General features: G+C 30.0%; 2 protein-coding genes across 2 annotated transcripts in view; both read left to right on the top strand.

The window, feature by feature from the left end:
- LOC112691806 (DC-STAMP domain-containing protein 2-like) overlaps positions 1-17659 on the top strand; it is a 39300-nt gene extending 21641 nt beyond the window's left edge. The window contains exons 2-11 of the mRNA XM_025566209.1: positions 8457-8592; positions 9359-9509; positions 9604-9763; positions 11349-11470; positions 13319-13460; positions 13529-13742; positions 13834-13987; positions 15454-15622; positions 17182-17428; positions 17656-17659. Coding sequence (XP_025421994.1) covers positions 8474-8592; positions 9359-9509; positions 9604-9763; positions 11349-11470; positions 13319-13460; positions 13529-13742; positions 13834-13987; positions 15454-15622; positions 17182-17428; positions 17656-17659 — 1482 coding nt within the window. The 5' untranslated portion in view covers positions 8457-8473. The remainder of the gene's footprint in view (positions 1-8456; positions 8593-9358; positions 9510-9603; positions 9764-11348; positions 11471-13318; positions 13461-13528; positions 13743-13833; positions 13988-15453; positions 15623-17181; positions 17429-17655) is intronic.
- A 189-nt stretch (positions 17660-17848) lies between these two features.
- Positions 17849-19164, top strand: LOC112691846 (DC-STAMP domain-containing protein 2-like). Its single transcript, XM_025566264.1, has 3 exons — positions 17849-18053; positions 18132-18292; positions 18805-19164. Exons 1-3 carry the CDS (start codon positions 17866-17868, stop codon positions 18951-18953), a joined length of 498 nt encoding a protein of 165 aa, XP_025422049.1. The 5' UTR covers positions 17849-17865; the 3' UTR covers positions 18954-19164.
- The last annotated feature ends 5290 nt before the right edge of the window (positions 19165-24454 follow it).

Below are 24454 nucleotides of genomic sequence, written 5' to 3'. Positions count from 1 at the left end.
TGGTCGTGAGCCGAGTATTAATTAGAAGGTACGACGATGGTTAATCTATATTCTTAGAATACTATATTGGGAACGAGGCCTATCGCTGGATACTGCTAAACAACAAGGCCTATGACGTCAATCGAGCAATATAAAGAGGGATCAAAATGACCACAATTCATATGAGTTCTAGCCACGAAACTACTAGTTACTTCACGTCACTCTAAGTTATATTTTGTTAAAACACTTTGAAAGTTAAAATAAACGTTTAAATTAAAGTCTTATGTCTTATTAAATAATTTAAATACATCTTCGACTGCACTACTTGGAATCGAGCCGGTGGCACATAACATACTGATTACTAATTTTACTCATTGTTAACAGTTAATATTAAATTAATTCGGTAGTATAAGTAATTTGGTCATACCTCATTCCATAATATTACTATTATAAAAATATAAATGATTATTGATTTTATTGATAGATGCTAAGATCCAAAAATCCTGTTTGTATCCTGTATTATATAGGTATTATATAGGTTTATTTTTCGTTTGTGTAATTTTGGTTAGGTAAAGCGCAAGATCTTTGAACATTCGAGGCCTAACTTGGTTCCTGAATACATATCTTCTACCCCTTTAGCCGGCCCTGGTGACATAAGTTTCGAAAATATATAAAACTTTAAACAAAATTCAAATTAACAAAACACTTTGTGATTTTTCAAATAACTTTTACACCTGGCATTATTTATATACTTATTTAACTTATTTATGTGTGTTACCTTGATTCAAGTGTTGATGTATGTACGCACAATTTGACGGCGTATATGAAATTTTAAATTATTTAAAATTTTAATATATAGTAATTTGTTCATATTAATTATTAATTATTGAACTATTGATTTTTTTTTTTTTTTGCTGGAATCTCATTTATTTATTTATTTACTCCATCTTATAAATGTTAGCCTCCTATTGACGCTACCCAAATTATCTATATTTAATTTAATAATTAAATATTTAAGCTCCAGTTTAAAATAACTGAAAAATAAAATTTGGAAACTACTATTAATTTGTGCATATTAGGACACACGAATATCTCTAAAATGTAAAAGGTTAATTCTAGTTTTATTCTCACAGTGAATAGAAAATTTCGAAAACACTATTATAATTTAAAAACTTTTGGGCTATAGGTATTTTGTATCAATAAATTATTTACCTTGTAAATATGAAATGCATTGGGAAATCTGCAACTTTTTTAACATTTTGAACTTGAACTATCTTCTATTGGGCGCCATTATACTTTTGTACGCAGAAAATGAGCGTTCTATATCTGTGGACTTGATTGGGGCTTTCATAAAGTATGCTATGTTATTGCTTGTCAAAGCTTCCAGTATACTTAAATTACCAATGTTTTCTTTTTCCACACTTAATATTTTTGATATACTGAAGACAATCTGAAACCTTTTTGTTTTAGAAAGCACTGTTTGTAATTTTACTTTAATAATAGTTCCAGTTTGGCCTACTGAACGACTGAAATATCTTGAACGATTTGTTTTGCTTCAGTAAGCCTTGTCTTTAAAGATAGGTTTTAGCGAAAGGAAGACATTCTAAATTGTATCATATTAAAGTCTAATTACCTTTCATCCATGGGGCTTTAAAATGTTTTTGAGCACTCCTGATTGAAATTACTTCATTTTTATCAACATATTCAATGAATTTATATAGATATGGATTATAGATTTGTAGATATAAAAACACTACTGATTATTATTAAATAATAACTTATACTCATTAATACTACTCTATGTATATAATATTGTAATATAATATAGTCGCAGTAAACAGAAAAATTAGGTAACAATTCTTCAAATGTAACTATATAAGTATACATAAATTGTTTACATTTCTAAAAAAATCAATTATAACAAAAACATTTGTCAATAATGTGTCAGATTTTCCTATAAAATTATAATTTTTAATACCTAAATAAAGCATTAAAATGATAAATTCATGAAAATATGCATTTATATGCTATATCCCCTAAACATACAAAAATATGCTAAATTAGATTTCGCATTTAATTTATAAATAACATAAAAAATTGGCCGAACATATTTCTTAATACAATGTAGCAAAAAAAAAAAACATGTAAATAAATTAAATTCACAGCCTAGATTAACACATAACTATTGTTATAATGATTATAATTATTGTAAAAGCTATTGTAAGTTCAATAAAAAAGACTCAAATAAATTTAATTGAAAGAATATGCCCTCTACATCATAAATCCGACGTCCATTTGGGTCTGCATTTTTTTAAACCTCACTTATTGTTTAATAGTGATTTTGTATTACATTACTTGCGATATCGTGGATAGAACGGAGAAACGCAAATAACACAATAATTAAACAAACGGACAAACTTCAAGGTACTAAACGGAAATTATGATTTTCAGAGTGAATATTCAGAAATCAGTAAACCAATAGATATGCTAATAACACCGAAGCTAAATAGTTTGTAAGTTGATTGTTTAAAGGAATAATTTAGCTCAGGGCATAATCAGATATTGAATACGTTGTGGTGAATCCTTTAAAATTAATCTGTTTATCAGCAGAATACTCAACTTCAAAAGATTATATGTTTGCCGCTCGAGGAAAACATTCCTTTGAGAGTTATTGTCGTAGTTAAATCAACGATTTGATCCCGAATCAACTGTTACCACCAATGCTTACAAAACTTGATGTCCATTAAAATTCCAAAATCAATAACCCAAAATAACAAATATAGACGTTATAACCCTTTCCTTGACAGACCGCAATTTATTTAGGTACTACTAGGCAGTGGCGGATTATCCATTACGCAGAGTAGGTGCCCGCCTTAGGGCCTCACTCATTTAAGGGGTCCTGTGAAAACAGAAAACTATATTTTTTTTTATGTAATAATACCTGTATTTTATTTAAGAACGTAGGAACTTGAAATTTGCAATTTAGGTTTTTCTCATATTTTCACCGTGCAATAAAAAAGGATTTTAAAAAAATATTGTGTTTAAGTGGAGTAATTAACAATTATAATTATAATACGTATTATGCGGCACAGCACGGTGGCCCACGGGTTTCCAGCTACCTGCAACCTATTTTTCTATATTTAATACCAGCGTGTGAATATGAATTGTTCCTATAAATATATATATATTATTATTATATATATATTATGAAATATCAATCCACCACCCCTCTGCAATGGTACTAGGCTTTCAGTAAAAAAGTTGATGTACAACATAATTTAAAAAAATCATAATTTTAAACGAGAAATTTAAAAGCAAACATGTATTATTACCACGCATCCCAATGACTCCAACAGGTAAAACATTGGAATTCAAACTTTTGAGCACTCACAACTTCCTCAACGGACAACGTCAGGTATTACTCACTCATTGATCATCGCTAAACTTACATCTCAAAACTTTATGAACTTGAAATTTGACATAGTGGTCTCTCCAATATTCAATACTTGCAATAAAAAGGAATTTTAAAAAATATTAGAATCGGAAAATACGGTAATTTAGAGGTAATTCAGCGTACCACCAAAACTACTATACCGATTCATTTGAATTTTTGTATTATTTGTTTTATAACCACCAACAGTTACATCAAACTTGGCTTTAAATAGTGTAAGGTAATAATCCATTAAAATCTATGTCACGGCCAAGAAAGTTCCGTGCGAAGCCAAGTAATTAAGCTAGTATTATAATACAATTGTGTAAAGCAGAAGCCTACATCGAATGACAGTATAGTAAAAACATAATATGATGAATAAATATTTTATTACGTGATTTCATAAAGTGTAAATCTACACGGATGAAACTTTAAATCTACAAAAACGGATATGAATATGAATATTGTAAATTGAACATTTTTACGTTAAACAAATCAAGATAAAAAAAAATTGAAATAACCCGACAAAGCTTAGGTAATGCAATTATCACTCTATCTTCTGTGAGCCACATGGAACGCAATGCAGAGGAAATAATTTTTACAAACACTATTTTTCTTGAAAATTGTAATTAAATTATTTATCTACAAGAAACATAAACGTTATAAAAATTAAATTAACAACCGGCAATAAGCGCACATGGCCTGGAGAAAAACATTCTGAAATCTATTATTGATCGATATGTATATATTAATATAAGCGTGAATCAAGTAATGAAAAAAAAAATATAATATAATATTAAATAAGTACAGAAATATAGTAATTATTATTTATTATTCTGAAAAAATTAGTTGCAATGATTAACGGATGTGAATGGTTATCGGCTGCAAAATTTAGAAATTCGATCATATGTATTTACAAGTATGCGTAAGATTATATGAGAATACAAATGTCAATACCTCGTAAACATGGGCAAAATATTAGTAATTTCTAATAAATTACGGATGCTAAATGTAATTAATTATACACCATTATTCAAGCTTCCAACTACTTCGTAAGCATGGATTTTATAGAACATTTTACAAATTAACATTTACACATAAAAAAAAGCTGAGATTATTTTATAGTCAAGAAAGAACGATAAAAAAAATAAAAAATGAAACTCCATGACAAATGACTTAAATAAAATATTTACTAATACCATTGGTGTTATTACACATTAAGTATTTTGAAATCGTAAAAAAAAAAAGTTTAATCATAAAATTCATATTTCTATATAATACAGTTAAATATGTGAGTTCATATTATACAGTTGTACAAAAAAAAATCTAAAGCATTATTTTTAATTACTATTGTCATACACGTATTTAAAATGTTTATCTTTTTTTATTGTAACATGTTGTTTTCCCAACAATTTGCAATAATAAGAGATGGTACATAAGTATAAGATATAGTCCTTTTTATTTTTGCATATAAACTCATCATAAATAACATACGTTAATACTTATGTTTATATAAGCTTTTTAAAGATTAAATAATTTAGTTTATACAACTTTTCGCTAAATTGCAAGTATTAAATTCAAGTCCTCAGTACTTACAAAATTAAATCCATTAAATACTATATATCTAAAAATAGATAGTTATAGTACTATCTATTTTTATATTTTATTTTTTTTATATTTATTTCATTTTTTTTTTTACGTATAAAAATACGTATTCTTACGTATGTTTGAAAAAATTAATTCTTGAACATGCATAAAGAAGTTTAATTATTAAATACGATATGAATTTTGAAATTAAATTGTACATAGCGGCATAGATTTAACAAGGAATAATTTTTTGGAAGTGATAAAATGTGTGGTTATAATAATGAATTATTCCAAAAAATTTAGAGCGAATAGAATGGAAACGATAAATGTTTTAATCGTTTTCAAAAAATGTAATACATTTAAATCAGTTTCTATGGAAAAAAAAAAGCTTATGATTAAGAAAAAAATTACACTACATCTCAAAGTACTACTTTTGCACTAAACAACCGATCACACATTAGATTACCTATACATTATGTTATATATTTATTATGTCATTCTTATTAGACAAATATAAACGTTCCATCAAATCTGTTACCATGTGAATATTTTCCACTATACTAATGAATTTATTTCAATCATTTCAAACAACTTTTCTTTAATTCAAAAATTTTCTTACGTTTTCAGTTCTATTATATTATTATACTTAAAGTTATTCGTATAGCATGTTTTGTAAAATACCACGACCATTTACTTTTGTGTGTGTTTAAATTTCATAAAAACGTACAATATTATACATCAGTTATGTTTATCTTCCGTATTTTACATGCTCTATTATTAAAAATTATGTTCAAAAGTTATTTAAGACGAAAAAGATATTCATTGGAAAAATTAAAAGGACGAAACCATAAACTTTCGATCATCGATAAGTTTATTGACGTTTTACTGAAGTAATTTATATTTTTTTTTTATTTTGACGAAGAATTACATTACACAAACTATTCCTAGTATAGTTTGATGTGGTGTGTTTGGACGGAAAAATGGTTTGCTGTAAACAAAAAAAACAAGAAACTATTGAAATGGGCTCTAATCAAGAAAATCATCAAAACCGATGGGACCATTGTTAATTATGTGATAAAATCTATACTAGGGTTTATGAGTAAATTGTTTTGTTTAATACTATACTACCAGGTGCGGATCTTTGGGAAGAGACGTTACGATCACCCCCCCTGGGCTTTTTTTTTTTACAGATTTATTTAATATATTTTATATAGGTATATTAATTTTATAAATACCTATAAATTATGTATGTATTTGTATAAGTAGGATGTTTTATGATAATAAATAATAGTTGTAATCATAGTTCTATATATGACCGAGATTGTGACCGAGCGATTCAGCTATAACCATTAATTTTATAATATACAGATAAACTGAGGTATAGAAATATTTGTAAACCGTATTTTTAAGAAATCATTAATAGGTTTGCAAATGAAAAAAAAAATAAATGTAAAATTATTGTTGTAATTAATATTTTTAAATAGTAAATTTTTATAGGTACTTAAATAAAGATACCTAGTTAATTATTTGTATTAAGCGTTGTACTTATTTTTCAATAAATTGGTTAAATAACGGTTAAGTATACATTGTACTCTATATAGTGAGTAATCGATAGTTGGAAACACTGTAACTCTGCACATATTAAATATATTTAAGTTATGTTTTTTTAGATACCTAACAAACTTTGTCATACACTTATTACACTAATTAAACTAATTTTAGGCCATTAAATTTCGCGCATGCACATAAAAACTTTTTTTGTTTTAAATGACAACCCTACTTTTTCTGGTAATTATTTTGACAGGTATTTTTTATAAATTTTAATGGTCAAACCAACTTCCTAAGTTAAAAATTAGCTGATTTATGAATTTTTTAATGTTTGATAATTTTTTTTTTAAATTTTTGAACTATCCACAAATTTGATTACTTAAATTATTTTTTTCCCCCATAATATGATATCTCCTAGTATTATGTTTAGTACCTACTTTTGAGAGGGATAATGCTTTATCTTACCATACTTTTTTCCCCATGTAATAATTTATCTCCCTAGTAAATTAAAAAAAACATAATTTTTTTTTTAATTTTAATTTTTTTAATTGGTTCAAATTACATTAATTTATCTTATGAATTGTTCAAATTGTTCTCCATTATGAATTAAGCATGCTTCTGCCCTCCGTAGAAATTCTCTATTTGTTGCACTTGATATTTGTTCTTCAGTAAGCTGATTACGTACCGCATTTATTTTATCTTTGAAATGCATAAGATTAGTAAGTGGATCTTCATAGACGATAGTTTTTAGATATCTCCACAAAAAGTAGTCTAGTAGTGTGAGATCTTGGGATCTAGGTGGCAATTGTATTCTCCCAAAAGTTCCTATCCCACGATTTTCAAAATTTTCGTTTAAATAATTCCTCACAACTGTTGCATTATGTGCTGGGGCTCTCTCTTGTTGCAAATTCAAATTATTTCTTGTTACAAGAGTAGAAATATCATCTAGCATGATCGGTAACTCATTCATTAGAAATTCTAGATATCGTCTTCCATTTAATGTACCGTTGTAGAAATAAGGTCCCGACAATTTACCTCCAATCAAACCGCACCAAATATTTGCTTCCCAGACACATTGGTTATTTGTTTCAATAACCCAACGGGGATTTCGATTATCCCAATAACAATTATTTTGTTTATTTATAATCCCATTGTTAGTAAATTTAGACTCATCTGTCCACAATTTGTAATTTAAAATTATAGAGCTATTTTCTAATTCAGTAATCAGTCAAAAAATAAACGTAGTTCTACGTTCAGTATCACCTTGACGTGATGCAACTATTTCAACTAATATCAAACATTTAAAAATCCATAACTTAGCTAATTTTTAACTTAGGAAGTTAGTTTTACCATTAAAATTTATAAAAAAAATACCTCTCAAAATAATTATCAGAAAAAAGGGGGTTTGTCATTAAAAAAAAAAAGTTGTTATGCGCATTCGCGAAATTAAATGGCCTAAAATTAGTTTAGTTAGTGAATACACTATAATATGTAATAAGTGTATGATAAAGTTTATAAGGCATCTGTAAAAACATAATTCAAATATATTTAATATGTGTTTGAGTTACAAAGTGTTTCCAGCTATCGATTACACACTATACATCGCTCATAAATATTTTTATTCACCCCCCCCCCTTAACCAGGCTTCAGATCCGCTTCTGTATACTACGTAATTTGTTCTATTAATTTTCTCACTAACTTATCGTTTATAAAAATATAATTACATATATTTTTAAAAATATTTCGTTTGATTTACAGTGTTAAGAAATTTTTCTTTTACGCTTTTTTTAAGCACACAATTAATAAACAATTAAACAGATAATGATGCGATGGGAATGTATTTGAATTAATTATTATTATTATTGTATCTTAGGCTGTGTATCGAATAATTCAAAGAAATTATATTTTCCAGGTGGAATCGTATTGACCATGACAATATTCGTGTTCCTTTTACTGCAACTGAATTATTCTTATACCCGGGCCACCGTGATATGCTCGTTCGTAGGGAGCGTACTGCCGTTGGGATTGGCATTTTCAACGTTTTGTAGGTTTGTTTAAAAATGTTTGAAGGTAAAAGGACTATAAACAACTGTTATAAAACTGTACTTATATGCAGTGATGAAACTTATCTATATAAAAACATTAATTACCTATTATTTAATGTAGATAGAAATAGAAATTTTATCTATTTATCTATGTATGATAGTTATCTACTGTTTATTTATCTATTTATATATAACTATAAATCAAAATGTTTCCTAGGTATAAATTCTATGTTAGTGCTTCTCAAACTCCTGTTATGTGGCTCTCTTAAATGTAATAATAAACATTTTAGGTCCTCTTGATATTGATTACCCATATACTTTACCACACGTTCATTATGTCCATTGGTGATAAAATGAAACCTATACGTATACGGTCGTTCGATACTGTTCGAGATAGAAACTGCAGTCTTAAATAAAATGTGTAGCAAAAAAAAATTGTATTTTATGTATAAAAAAATAGGTATGCAAATGTAAACAAAACTCATAATTTTATGACAATAATAATAACCGTTACAATTGGTATAAGTAATCAAATAACACGAACTATTAATATCTTTTTTTATAGTTAATAGTTAACATAGTACCTAATTAATATAGTATATACCTAGTTTTTCTGCAAATCTGCTACAAGATGCATGTAAAAACATTCGAATCGAAAAAATAATTGTTCAAATAATTTACTTCGTCACTATGATAATATTATACGAAACGATTTTCCACCTTAACGGTATATTAATTTATTAAAATTATACGTTCGTTGTGAATGCAGATCGATTTGCATGATGGTCTTGCCACAACTGTTCTCCGACAAAGGTCGACACGTTCTGCTTATGTATGCGTTTATGTTGACGTTTTCCGGACCTTCCAAGACCACGTTGCAGAATACCGGGATTCTATCAGAATCGCTCACTTGCCTTCAGGTGTGCAGTCATAAAATATATATAATAATATCATATATGTGCAGTAATTGACGTATTAATCACGAGCGTGCGTAATTCGGACGGACATTTTCAGGACGAAATAGAATCGTCTATACGACAAATCGTGGAAATAATTAGAAAACCGCTGCTGGCTGTCCGGTCTTCAGTGATGCGTATAAAAGCTGAACTAGCCACGGTCATCGATAAAATGAAAAAATCCATGATAGCCGTTAAGAATACCGTGACGGCGTTAGGTGAGCAAATCGTTATTAAATGTTGTTCCGTGTTTGATGTAAGCTACACCGTCTCAGTGAATACCGAAATCCACACTATTACTACGCGACACTAACATATGGTTCGTAGATGGACGCAATATAATTCTAATAAATATTCGATGATTTTTCTGTTCTTATATGATATATATATATATATTTTTTTTTTATTAGCTTTTTGCTTTACAATCAAAATCCAATAATTATTGGATAGTACAGTTAAAAAAATTATTAAAACAATTATTCATAACTTATGTACAACATTTGAATGATAAAACAAGCTTCCAAGGTGATTATTATATTTGCGACAAATTCCGAAATGAAATTAAGAATGAAGTGTTGGTTGAGGGTGATTTCAAGGGATTTCAAAGAATTAAAAAAAGATACGTGTTTCGTGCACAGATAAGAACATTCAAAAAAACGATATCGCAGAAACCCTATGTGAGATACCAAGTGCAGACAGAGGAGTAATTTTAACCTAATTCGTTGGTGTGGCAGGTAAAATTGTATGATGTTGTTGAACCATGTTTTATGTTGAATGTATGGAAAAATATTTTTACGGCTGGTGAAAAATTCTGCTGGCAGATTTGTCCATTGAGTGGTCCAGATATTTTTTATGTGATAATGGAATGAAGTGGATTCGAGAAGGTTAGGTAAGAGCAAGGCAGTTTGAATTGGATTTGGTTAGGATATAAAAATAATCCTTACCCGTATCGAAAAACACGGAAGTGGCCTCGGATGTATAATTTGAAAAATGAAAACGAAAAAAATATATCTCTGTTTAATTAAGTAACATCATTTTTTTAATTAAAAAATTCTACGCAAACAATAAAAAATCGATCAGTTTAATGTTTTTATTTCTGAACGTTGTTATAACGCGACATTAGCCTTTCTTGCGCCATGTCTCAGATATATAAATACGTACAAGTGCACAGTTTATAATAAGTTCTAATAGTTTTTCGACACTTTCTTTTCCACGACGTCGCGTACACACAAGCGTTCGCTTACGTGTCCGATGTAAATGCCGCAAACGAACCGTCGAACGGACAAAGATGTTTTGACAACATTAAATCTGTTCCGCGTACATAGACGCAACTAAGGTAACACATCTGGGGGGCTACAGCCCTCCTACCAAAACTTAAAATAACCTGTATATTACCCCTACTCTTATATACTATGTTAATATATTTTAGATTCTGAACCAAGTTGGATTTACTGCAATGTGTATTTTATTGTATGTGACACTATTGCGAGTTAAGTATGCTGAATGCAGTATGCCATGTATATCATGGAATATTTATGGGGAGGCTAAATCTTGGGCCTGGAGGAAATAAGCTCCCTCCCCCCTAGTTGCGCCTATGTCTGCGGACCCAAAATCATCGATTGACGGTGCGCGTGAGTGTTTCGGCCAGGGGTAAGAGTTCATCGAGAACGAACTACCAACACCGATAGCCACAAACGCACACGCCTACAATTTTATCGTGAAACGTTTCCGAACACGTTTACGGACGGGACGCGCAACAATTCGTTTACTGTACCTATGTGTTTTCATGTGGTTTTCAAATAGTGCGGACAATCAAGTCGGCGTACGAATGGTTGTACAGTATGATGACCATATGCAACAAAAGGGTCGGCACGCCGTACCAGAGGTGCACGAGGATGTTCGACGACGCGTTGGATGAGTGCAAAGTAAACGACTGATCGTGGCTGGTAATGGTTAGGGTACAGGGGACCGTCGTGGTTTGGACTCGGTGACCGGCGGTTTCGCTTTCCTGGTGGTCGTCCCTGGAGAAGAAACCGCATCGCCACCGTGTCCACCACACTGATCGAGTCCTACTCGTACCATGTTGAAAAGCAAAACGAATCTACCGACTGTCTTAGTCAAGAGAACACACGGGGAGTAATTTGTCTAAAAAGTCCTCATTAGCAAATGTAATAAGAAAAAAAATGAATGTTTCTTAATGACCTGACTGCGGCGACGCCCGATCACTATTCAAACGTACTTAGTATTGAAAGTCACTGAACAAGTAACGTTTAAGTTCGAAAAAGGTGAAGTGGAACAAAATACTTTCATATGTTTGTACGCGTATGTGTGTGCCGTTACGCGAAACCGATTTGTATTAATCTGTCCGATGACATTATAGGTCATAATTTCACGCGTCTCGATCAAATCGATATATTGAGCTTTTACTTACGAAATATGTGCTTCATAGAATCATGCAGCGGAGCATTTATGTGCCCGGGGTGAAACTATTGTATTTGCTCTCCTCCCACTTCCAACTTGTCACTATTCTTTACAACCTCACAACACCCTTTTTCATTCTCAATTTATGAAAAATATGCTTCTTGCTTTTTTTTAATAACATATTAAAATATATATCCTAGGGATTAACATTATATAATTTAAGGTGTTTTGTTAAATTCACTAAGATCATACCAAATAATGATATAAATAAATGTTGTTAAACAATTTAATAACAATTATTTTCTTGCTTACGTGAATAAATAGGTATCATAAAAAATATACGTTATACCTTTCATCACAGTTTATATAAAAATATATCTTGAACTCGTATAGTAATAATTCGCTTTATACGTAGTATTCATATCACGTTCAATCACAGATTCTATATATATTTGTGCATTCGACTTAAAATTATTTGATACGATAATCCGTTATCAGAAATGTATTGATTAATTAAAAAGTTTTAAATAATTTACGTTAATCCATGTTTTACATTTTGTGATAAAAAAAAATAATACTCTCAAAAAAATTGCCACCCCTATAATTTTGCCACTAGCGGAATTTGCCCCTTTCGCCTCCCCCTTAAACGTGCCACTGGGATCATGCATGATCAGCTTATCGGAGCTTCTCGGCTTAAATGGAATACAGTTGTAGTTATTAGATCTGCACAACTACACTATAAGTAAAAACACGGATTTTTTAACATAAAATATGAAAGAGGGTATTATCAACGGTAATCCACTTTGGTAACTTTGACTAGTGATTCGGCTACGACGCAGGAATAATAATATTAAAAAAAAAAATAATAATGACTATTCGGTAAATAATTTATGTACCTATAATTGAACCTTTAATATTAAAATTCACTTCGAGAACGGCTCAACCAACAGACTCATTAGATATAATCAGACTGTGACTGGTTGCCAGTTTAAATAATATATTTAATAGAATTAATGATCATTAGACCACTTGTACTACCCAAAGACCGAGATATTGTATCTTAGTACGTTACTTTCTTCTAGAAAATTAAATTACTGAGTAGTTTAATTTAAAAATTTCTATACGGAGAATATTGTAATATAATATAAATTTATAAGTATTGTATGGTATATGGTGCACTGGAAAATCCCAGGGAAAATGTTGTCCTTAGTTGTGGTTCTGGTGTTACCCTATTATATATACATCCCTCTTTGTCAAATTTTGAATTATTATTTATGCATTTTTATTGTTATGTTATTTATTGGAAAATCAATTAAATTATTAATATTTTTATATTTGTACACTATATATAGGTTAGCGTGACACCTGTTTTCAACTGGATGTGTTCAATGTCGTACGTAGTGTCACACGTATGTTACGCGGTCAAGTTTTTGGACAGTATCTGCGAGTTTTTCGATTTCATAAACGAGTCTATATTCGGATCTATCCGAGACAGTAGGCTTAATTCCTAAAACATACCAACGATTTCGCGGACATGTTAAAATACCACGCACGATTTTCAGGTCTGAAGAGTTATGTGCGGCAAATGACAAATATGTTTTACGTATCCATCGAGATGAAACATTCGTTTTCGTTCGAGTCCACCCCGAGCAGACTGTCCAGTGACATCATTCGTGGCATAATCACGGAAATCAAATATAAGATCGACAATGTCGTCCTGTTGTTCGACTGGGCCGGGTTAATTTTCTCGTTCTTCTTCTTGTACGTGTTTCTGAGGTGAGTGTTTTTTAGTTGTTGTCTTGTTCTTCACGGCCGTAGACGCTCGTATAGGAGGCATTAATACGAAAAACATACATATACATTTCAGGGTGTTGCAATATAGACAGAAGTATTTGACGATAGATTCTTATGATAACAAATACTTGACGCAGGAACTATACGATCTGGACGAACGGAAACAGATCCTCGACCGACCTACTATTTTTCCATTAAGCAGGATTGAAAAAAATAAATACATAGATGTATGTATGAACATGACTACTACCAATAGATGAGTTTTCCTTATCTGTATGATAATTCAATAGGAAAAATTGTCATTGATCCAATTTATTTACAAGGTCAAATTGAAAATATTCCTTGAAAAATAAAATCATACTTATGATATTTTGACGGGTTTTAAAAATTGACTTTTTGGTGATCCTACGAACAGTGCCAAATCTAGTAGACTTAACATCAGGTGCTAATAGAAATACAGCTCTCTTATATAGGAGGAAGTATGGTGTATGTTCATGATTTTTTTGATTTTTATAAGCTTAAGCGCGCCTTTATACTAACAGCGCCTGGGGTAAGCATAGCCACTTTCTCCCCTTGATCACGTACTGCCAACGAAACAATATTCTAAATTACTGCACTAAACATTATTTTCCAATCGAACTTTTTCTTTATTATGCTTTCGACTTGTTCATTTCAACTGTTATGATAATCACATACTATTGTGAATTCTCCTATTAATTTTTGTCGGTAACATAAGACGGAATCAACAGTAGTTTTGCGTACACGTAGCATTGCCAAACTAAGTTCTCGGCTATAATTTTATCGAATATAATAATACAAATGAGCTGATTAAAATTAAAAGTGCTCCTGTTACTATTATGAAGTAACTATATCCTGGAATCTCAATTATTTACCGTGACGATGCGTTTTACTTGTGTTATCGTTTTTAATAAACATCCGAATGAACGTATTATTTTTCCTTAAGGGAAACGGATCATTTTTTAGGGGTTCGGTATAGGCAATTATATTAGCGCGTACGTGCGTGCGAAGCGTACATGTGTATGTGCAGTAAATTATCATTAGTGTTATCACGGCTTCCGCACTTCCTTAATCTTCCGCACGCGGACGTACAAGTCACCGCGCGCGTTAACAATCTAGAATGTATGTTTTATTGTGATAAAAGTATGTACTTTTTGTTAATACTACCGTTCAATCTAGTTATGTGATAAGATTTTTAAAAAATTATTTGAATTCGTTATTTTGTCTACATGAGATCGATCAGACCACATTTCAAGTTTTTTAATTTTATCTTGGAACAATCGACATTTAAAATTTCGTAAATTTTAAAATATTCAAACCAAATTATTAGATTTTAGGGGTCAAAATTTGAAAAATTAGTCTGATCGATCTAAAGTACACATCATAAAACAGTTTTCAAAAATCTTATCGTATTATTCAATCCATCGGTATGATTGACAAAAGATAGGTATGTTTTAGTTGAAATAATCGACCGTTTGCAATTCCCTTAAGAATATTTATATACAACACGAGATATAAATATGTTCCATAAATTGCATCATAGGTCCTCTACATATGACCTAAATATTGTAAAGCGATTGTGCATATATTAATAATTTACATTAATAATATTAATAATTGACATAACGATGCATATTTGTCTGAACGGTAACTCGAATAAAAAATGTATAAATAGCGAACGTCTGTCCATCTGTTGCCGAGGGAGAGGAAAGCGCTGTTCCGGTCGTTGGCCATAATGGTGCTGGCCACGTTCAAGATACTAATACAGATGGCCGTGGACTACAGTCTTTATTGGATATTGATCACAGTCAGGAAGTACGGCAGGATGTCGTCGAAACTAGACCGTAAAATAATTTAAAGCAATAAATAATATTATATTATAGGGGTTGGGTGAATGCAATTCTAAAAAAAAAAACCAATTTGATTCAGGGCTTTTTAGACATTTCGAATGTACCAGTTACGTAAAAATTATAATTAATTAATTGTATAATTAAGTTGAAATAAATCAGTTAGTTTAAATTTAAAAACTATATTTATATTTAAAAATATAGTTATAATTAAATCAAATTGTTTAATTTTACCTTAAGCCTATGGTACAAGCTCGAGTAACGTGTAATCTAAAATGCATGCCTTTTGAATTTTAAATTGTCCCCTTCTACCACTATCTTGGTCTGAATCTACCCCCAGTACCTAATAATAACTCTGACGCGCTAATAATGAAAAAAATGTTAACCCTGTTGGTGGTGGTTGTTATCAGCTCCGAAGGCAATTGAAGTGAATGTTGATGGCGACGGAATACTGGCCGACCTGTATAAAACGATAATCCATACATTTAAACCGGTACCGAACTCAATGAATATGGACACGATGAGTTGTCTTCCGAACCCATTAATGCCAGATTACGATTGTTATCGGCGGATAAGTAATTAGTTATTTATGCAAACCAAGACTAATCGAGTAATATTATTGTAACACGAGTTGAGTCCCGTCGATGGTTTGGAATCCCGCATTTCAAAACATTTCTGACTATCGTAATATAGAAAATTATCGACAGATTGCTAACGATTCACTGTTACAAAAGTTTGAAATTCCTTACCATCAAATCATATTTTCATCGTTGGAACGAGCAGTGTTTTTAAATCCAAAATGCCTGGTCGATTTGAAGCATTTTTTTTTAAAATTTGTGAAGGGAATCAAATTTAAAGAAATAATACTCTTTCATCGAGTCAATCAAATATGAGACCAAATCTACTATATGTGTTTTTAATTCTTTACCCGAAATTTCGAAGGCATTTTTCTTTAGCATTAAACTAACCATAATATGTCATAATTCTTCCTCTTCTTCTTCTTCGGGAAATCGACCACTAGGACCATCCCGGCAAACACCCTTCTCTCCAACCATTTGTGTCAGATGCTCATTCCTTCCAATCTGACCCACCGCCTAAAACGATTACATCTTTTTTAACCAGATTTTCCCATCTAATGCGAGGTCTTCTCATCGGCCTCTTCCCTGTAGGATCATTTTTTAATATTATACGAAGTAAAGGATTCTGACTATGGCAAGCATGTACGGCCCACTTTCATCTTTAACTCATGATTATTTCCAATATATTCAGTTTTTGGAAGAGTAATTCTAGTTCGTTATTTGTTCTTATCTTTCACTAATTGCTATTGCTATCTTTTACCGGTCTATAGATCTTCCTTAAAATGTTTCTCTCCCATACTGCCAACTTACTTTTATACATCATAATAATCGTCGAAAATATGGCTGACATTGTATCGCGCATATTATATAAGACCGTTGTAAACATCATTGTAAGAGTTATTACCACGACCGTTACCGACCGAGGACCGAGTAATGATTTCACTATCGTGCTTAAAACATTTTTTATTCATTTTTAAGCGGTCGTGTTAATCCTAACATGGATCTTGGCCATTGTGCAACCGTACGGTTTACGTTTTCGGTCGTATACTATGGGATACTATCATCCAGACGTGGCAAAGACTAGAGCAGTGTGGCTGCATAATCGCGTGATTCTCAGGAGAATCAATTTTGTCACGTTCGCACAACGATTCATGCGTAGGAAATTCGGCTTAGGCGGTGAAAATAGTGCTACGGACACCTCGTGTTTGGATTTCATTTATTCAAGGTCAGTATATTGTTTTTTTTTAAATCGTCCAACTCCTCCTTAAGCTCCTAGGTGGGTGGTCATCCGAGATTTTAGCAATAAAGTAAATACTGAAAATCAACTCACTAATAATGCAGCCATAACCGTACCGTCAACGAAATGTTTTAAGTTGAAGTTAACAAAAATAACAATAAAAATCTTTATTTCTAATATTACATTCAATTCATCCATTATTTGATTGTTTATAGATAAATTAAGGAAGATCAATTCAAATCGTAATAATATATTTCACGTGATATTTAACTTGTATATAGTTTTAAATATTGTATTTTTCAAGCGTTTTTTAATTTTATAATCTTAATATGTATTTCCTATTTTAATCAAATTGATGATGTGCTTATATGTATATATTATAAAGATGTCCACTTTTGGATCGTTTATGGAATCGTCGGAAGCAGATGGTATGTATTTTGTGCGGCTACAAGGCAAAGGAAATGGATTTAAAATCAGGACACATCGTATTGTGCACTAACGAAGGCTGCAAAGGTATCTATTGCTCTAAATGCTTCGTCGACATAAGAAACAAATGTACGCTGTGTAGTAATCCTTTGGAATACGGAGACATAACGGACGTTAGCGAAGAAAAGTATACAATTTAGGCTTGTTTCAGTCATCGGTACAGTGTTAAATATTGTTAACCTATAATAGAAATCTGCGTTCATAGAGATAGCTCGGACGAAATGCAAAAGAACTTTGAGATACTGCGAGCGAAGCGAAAAAAACCCGCGAGGAAAACTAAGAAACGATGGTTCGCAAGGACTAGGAGCAGCAAATCGTCCTTGGGTTACAGTAGAGTCAGCTCAAGAGAAGAGGGTGACGTGGAAAGTCAGTACTCCTAGAGACTTCATTTTCATTATCACGCTATTATTATGTTATGTGAAATAAGAATAGATCGATATCAGAGTATTCAAGAAACGGTCATTTTGGTGCGAACAATTTTTATCAATCCTCACTTTATTTGCGTTAGCTATCCATCTCAGAAATATTAAATTTCTGATTCACTTGAATATTTCCCCAGCAGATTTATCAACAACTATAATTAGGAGAGATCAAATACAGCGAATGACTAACCCTTTGAATTTAAGAATGAACTCATAACAATGTTATAATGTATTTTATTATTATTTTTATTAACCCGTGGGTTATTAACTCTAGCGCCATTTCATATAGGATGTTTTAGATCCGTTTACTTTTGTTAATTTATTTGTATGGTAAACAATTAGTGTTGGTGGTGGTAATGGGGTGGCATTTTTTCTATCTAAGCTGTCGTCTCGTTTAGAAAGCGAAACCACCATTCTTATTGTCTTAATCATATTGTGTGTGTATGTGATCTGAAGGTTCCAGCGGATGCGACTCGGACGATACGTGCAGTTCTGTGTCCAATTCATACGAAAACGATCACAACTACGTGAACGCGCCTCTAAATTACGCGCCGTTGGTCATAGAGAGTCAATACAGTATTCATCGAGTAAGGAAGTCCTGTTGAGGATTGTGAAATCCTTCAAAATCGTAACAAACAGTTTCCCGAAAATATCAATTTGTAATAATAATATTTTATATTATGTAACGTCTCGACGAGTTCCTATTGCAGACGAACTCAGGTCTTTCATAATTGATTGTATCACATTTATCAACGTTTGAAGTAGAATTTCCAGGCCATAAGTGTATTGGAGAAGGCTATAATTATGAAACTAATAATTACAATAAAAACTACATGGTTTATTACTTTAATAAAAATATTTAACAAAACAGTTATTATCACAATATATGAATACCTACTTAGACATTGCATTATTGTGTGAGCATTTTTAACGTACTTCTATTTTATGGAACATTTAATACAAAGATTTTTTCCAAAGTTGCATTAAAAATCTTTTTATTGGAAGTATTATTATGATTGAAGTTAGACAGTATAAATTTATAAAAACATAAAAAATTGTACAAACTAAGAAGAATAATGCCTATTAGAATGGTTTCAAGTAATGGAATTGACTTTTCATTGAAAGTTTTTATTTACGTTCCTATTCTGCTTATTTGTCTCATATGTTCAAATATATACAACTAAAAATAATAAAAAGTACTTCGACCGAGTTGACCTATTGTTTCTGCGGCAATGTATTCTTGAAGATTAGATGTTTTAAATCAGTATGGTGTTGTTGGATGATACTAGAGTAGTAATAAAATAACTATACATTTTAAAATCATATAATCTTTGAAAAGTGTTCAAGGTTATTTTTGAAACATATGTTAACAATAAAATGTATCAACGCCGCACATTATGAAATGCCTTTAAATCGTTATCAAGAAAATTAAACAAATATTTATTTTATCTTTTCACAGAATGTTTTATTAGTAACTCTCCTCAAATATTATAATAATATTTTTGTAAATAAATTCATAGGAAAAAAATGGGATGTATTAAATTTGAACTTAAAAAATTAAACCTTTCAGAACAATATATATCTGTTTCAACATATTCTACTATTCATAATTACATTTTTTTTATTAACAATATAACTTAATCATATTTTGTATTTTAACACATAATTTTATTTGAATTTATCCTTATACTCTGACTTTTTGATAATTTATAAAGTTAGCAATGATATTTTAAATAATTATAATTCAAATAAACTGCATTTTTCGTTTTCTATATATTTTTGTTTCTAAACAATGGTTTACCATAAAGAGATGAAATTCATAACAAACTGTTACATTTCTATTTCTAGACTCGTCAATGATTTTATTAAATGAAACAAATCAATTATTTTCTAAATATACATGAACATTTGAACTTGTAAGAACATCTAAATATCCCAGGGGCATATTTTAGGGGGGGACGTAGGGGGCGGTCGCCCACCCAGAATCCTTATTAAAGGAATCGATTATATGTGAGAAGCACATCTCAATTTTTTTTTAGTGTATATCGTTTTATAACGAAATTGAATTAGTTAACAATTCTGATTTTCTACAAAAATATTGGTTATAAAATAATGACTAATGAGTGAAAAAAAAAAAAATTACAGAAAAACATATTGAAATATAATAATTGAAGGCGAACGGATGCGTATAATGATTTATGTATTATATTTTATCAATAGGGTTCGGATTTTATAGCTTTTATTACTTATTATAGGATATAGATAAAGATAGCAAAATGAGTTATTCATTTGTGTTATTAAATAGGGACTCCAAATTAAAAATTTTATTTTGCTATTTTTTACATATTTGAAGTATTTTAGATTTTTAGTGCTATTTTTTGCTAATATACATGATTTTATATTTTATTTCGTATTTTTCATGAATCTCGTTTGTATTGAATGAAAAAATAGTATTCATTTATGTGAATCTATAAATTCCCACATTTTCTTTTCATATTGATAAATAATATGGTATTTACTATTTAACGTGTTACAAGAATCTATTTTTAAGTAGCTTGGCGATACCAAATATATTTATACATTTATACTCTCTTATCCGTTTTATTTATTTTAATTTTATTATTGTCACGTTAAAAAAATACACAAATATTAAGGATTCGCCTGATTTAAATATTACCAACAATTTAATTTGTAAGTGTTGAACCTGAATTAAAGAAAAAAATTGAACCTGAATTAAAAAAAAAAAAAATTGAGTGCCCCCCCTATCTAGAAGTAAGTCTAAATACGCCCCTGAAATGTCCCTGCATATGATACAAATGGTGTTTTTGTATACCCATTTTTTTGTTTAAAACTTTTTTAATTAAATAATATTATATAACTTCAAATGCTATTTTTGAACAACGATTCTACCTAGATGCGTAGCTAGGTATTTCAAAAGAGGAGTATTATTCAAAATTAATTAAAAAAATTATACAGAACCAAATCCCATAATTTTACGTATAATTTATTGTACAAGCATACAAACACATTAGTACATTACACATTAATATCTATTCACATGTAATATACTAATGTTTGAGGAGGTATTTAAATATTTTATTCAAATTTCAAATGTACATTTTGTCTCTTATATATATTTTTTATCGCGCATAAAACGTCACAAAACCACGTTATTGTTATCGCAATATGAATGTATATTTCAGTATGATAATTATGTATTCATGACGGATTATGATGAATTTTTATCTTTATAAGAATTAGCTATAACATGGTCATGGGTAGGGAGATGTTACACCTGCAATACCCTCCTGGCTACGTACCAGCTTCTGCCATATATTTTTGCTTTATAATCCGTATGGTTTTCATTTTTTTAATCTCGCTGATTTTTAATTAATAATGTATTACCAGTGGCGGGCGGTCCACCCCGGGAACCTCGTTCAAAAAGGAGCAAAAAAAAAATTTGAAGTTTTTCTATTGAAAAAATCAAATTAAAAAAAAAGTAAAGGAAAAAATTAAAATTTTTCTTAAAAACAAATAAAATTTTTAAAAACATACTTTGAATAAGGGCCTATTTAATGCCCCACTTTCTAAAAGGGCTCCACAGTCCCTTACGTATATATGAATAAGGTATCTAGGTTTAAGCCTCCCTGGAGTTAAAAAAAAAAATGTTCAATAGTTTTGTAATATAGCTTGTACTGACGTACTGTGTAGGTAATATATTAGGAATTTTAAATTACAATACGTTGAATTTTCAGTGAACAGTAAACCACGTATCTAATCAAAACGTCACGTCTGATCGCTCAATATAAAATGGCTGTATTTTTGTATATTCATATATGTAATATTCACACTGATAAAAACGTATGCATTCGACAACTCCCATACGCAGCTATATTTAGAACTAAAAACAAGAATCAAATCCATGGAGAACGTTTAAGACAAATTTGAAGTTTTACAGTCAATCAATTTGATGAAAGCAAATAATGATATATTACCAAAACTTATTTCTAATCTAACTGAATTTTACGACGAATTTTCCAAGGATAAGGTTTTGATAGAAATAAAAAGATTAAGACCGCTACAACTCGTTTGCGCACATTCAAAATTTTTTATCTGAAAATCGATGACTCGTTTGCGCACGACGAAATCAGTCGTTTACTTGAAAATAGATAACTCGTATGCGCACGACTCATTTACACATAGACACGTGTATACATATATCGTCAAAGACCAGGGGCGGATACAGAAGCCCTAAAAGGGGGGAGGAAACTGCCCCCATTGCCTCCCTTGTATCCGCCCCTGTCACAGACTGTAATACAAATTATCAAATATAGTATCTTAATATTATCTTATAATCGACCGTGTAGTTCAGGGATTGTAACCTTTATGTTTTTTCTGGTTTCGGTTTAAAGCCGGGTTCACACTACATCGTGACGTGTATTTTACCAGACCGTGTGCTTTGAAAATGTGTGATACCAATATATGTATATATATATATATATATCTTATGATGATGCTATCAAATTTTGGTTACATATTTTCGCAGTTTTTTTATTAGATATAAAATATTTTCATAAGTTTCAATAAATAATAACTGATGAATATTAAATTATATAGTAGACAGTATGTATTATATAATTATTAGGACTCGGAACTTAATGCACTTAAAAAGTATTAAATATGTATGCACTTATGCGTTTAAAAAAGCACAAATATACTTCAAAAATATGCAAAAAAATATTTTTTTTTTTTTTTAACGCAAAAATGTTCAAAATAAAGATATTTTATTAAATATACTCGTACGTAACAGTACAAATGTTGTTATAAATATAGGTATAAATATATAAGATAAAATAAAATAAATAGATTGAAATTTAAAATTTTCTTTCAAAATGTTCCCACTAGATTTTTCATAGTGCCATGAAAATAATTTCAAGATTACTTAGCAATAAATTGAATAGCCCAATAAAATCATGCAAATGCAACATCTTCCGAGCTCTTTGTTGTTATGAATAATGTTATCATAGAATATTAAATTATTACTATTAAAATCAGTAACCACACGTTCAAAAGTTGGATAAAATGAACTTCACGGTATCTTATGGTTAGTGAGGTAACTTGTGATTTATTATACGGTATACCTTGGTTCAGCCAATCAGAGATAATTATTTTAGAATACACGACACGGTGAGGTGTAGTGTGAACCCTACTCAAATCATAAATCTTAAAAATATGAAACTGAGGTTACGGTTAATACCGGTTATAACCTGTCACCAAAAATTATTTTTAAATTAGAATTTTAAGTGATTTTTAAGAGGTGCTTGAATTAGAAATAAGGTAGAAGAGGGATGTAAAAGTGTAAAAAAAAAAAATTGAAGGTTTAAATGATTTATTGAATTGGATATAATTAGAAAGAATACTGTAGCATATTTTTATAAAAATTTGGGAGGGCCCTGGGGCACAAGCACTGTTTTTTTAAGTGTATTTTCTAAAGAATAAAAAGTATTTAAAACCAATATATTTAATTGTTAATAATATTAAAAACATTACCAATGAGTTTTCTGTAGCTGTGCCTGTTTGATTTTTAGTCACAGTAAATGCTAAACTTGAATCAATATATCTTATTAAATCATGCTCGTTTTGAATTATAGCAGTAGAATTTTTATCACAATAAAATTTAAAAAAATATAATAATATGCTAAATAGAAAAGGCTTATAATAAATAATTAACACATAAATAATAAACACATTTTTATTCATTTTTTTTTTTTTTTTAAGTTGAATTATTTCATTAAAGATTGGAAATTGATAGTTATTAAGAGATATTAAGAAACTTACCAATAACTTCTCTGCAGCTATATTTATTTGATCACACTAAGATGTAAACAAATATAAACCTAATTAATATGCTAATATTAATGTCGTGTATTATGTGTGTAATAAATAACTAAATATTTTTACATTAGGTAGGTAAATGTGTAAATTAAAATTATAAAATAAATACTTACTGGATATTCATTATTCGACTTATTACCACTAGGTTTTGTTTTCTTAAATATATCTAATATGTTTTGTCATGATTAGGCTGCAATTTGTAATTAATTTT

The sequence above is a fragment of the Sipha flava genome, unplaced genomic scaffold, assembly GCF_003268045.1.
Source record: "Sipha flava isolate LNK unplaced genomic scaffold, YSA_version1 67_pilon_pilon, whole genome shotgun sequence".
NCBI lineage: Eukaryota > Metazoa > Arthropoda > Insecta > Hemiptera > Aphididae > Sipha > Sipha flava.
The sequence above is the reverse complement of the archived record's forward strand: the minus strand, read 5'-3'. Positions and strand labels throughout refer to the sequence as shown.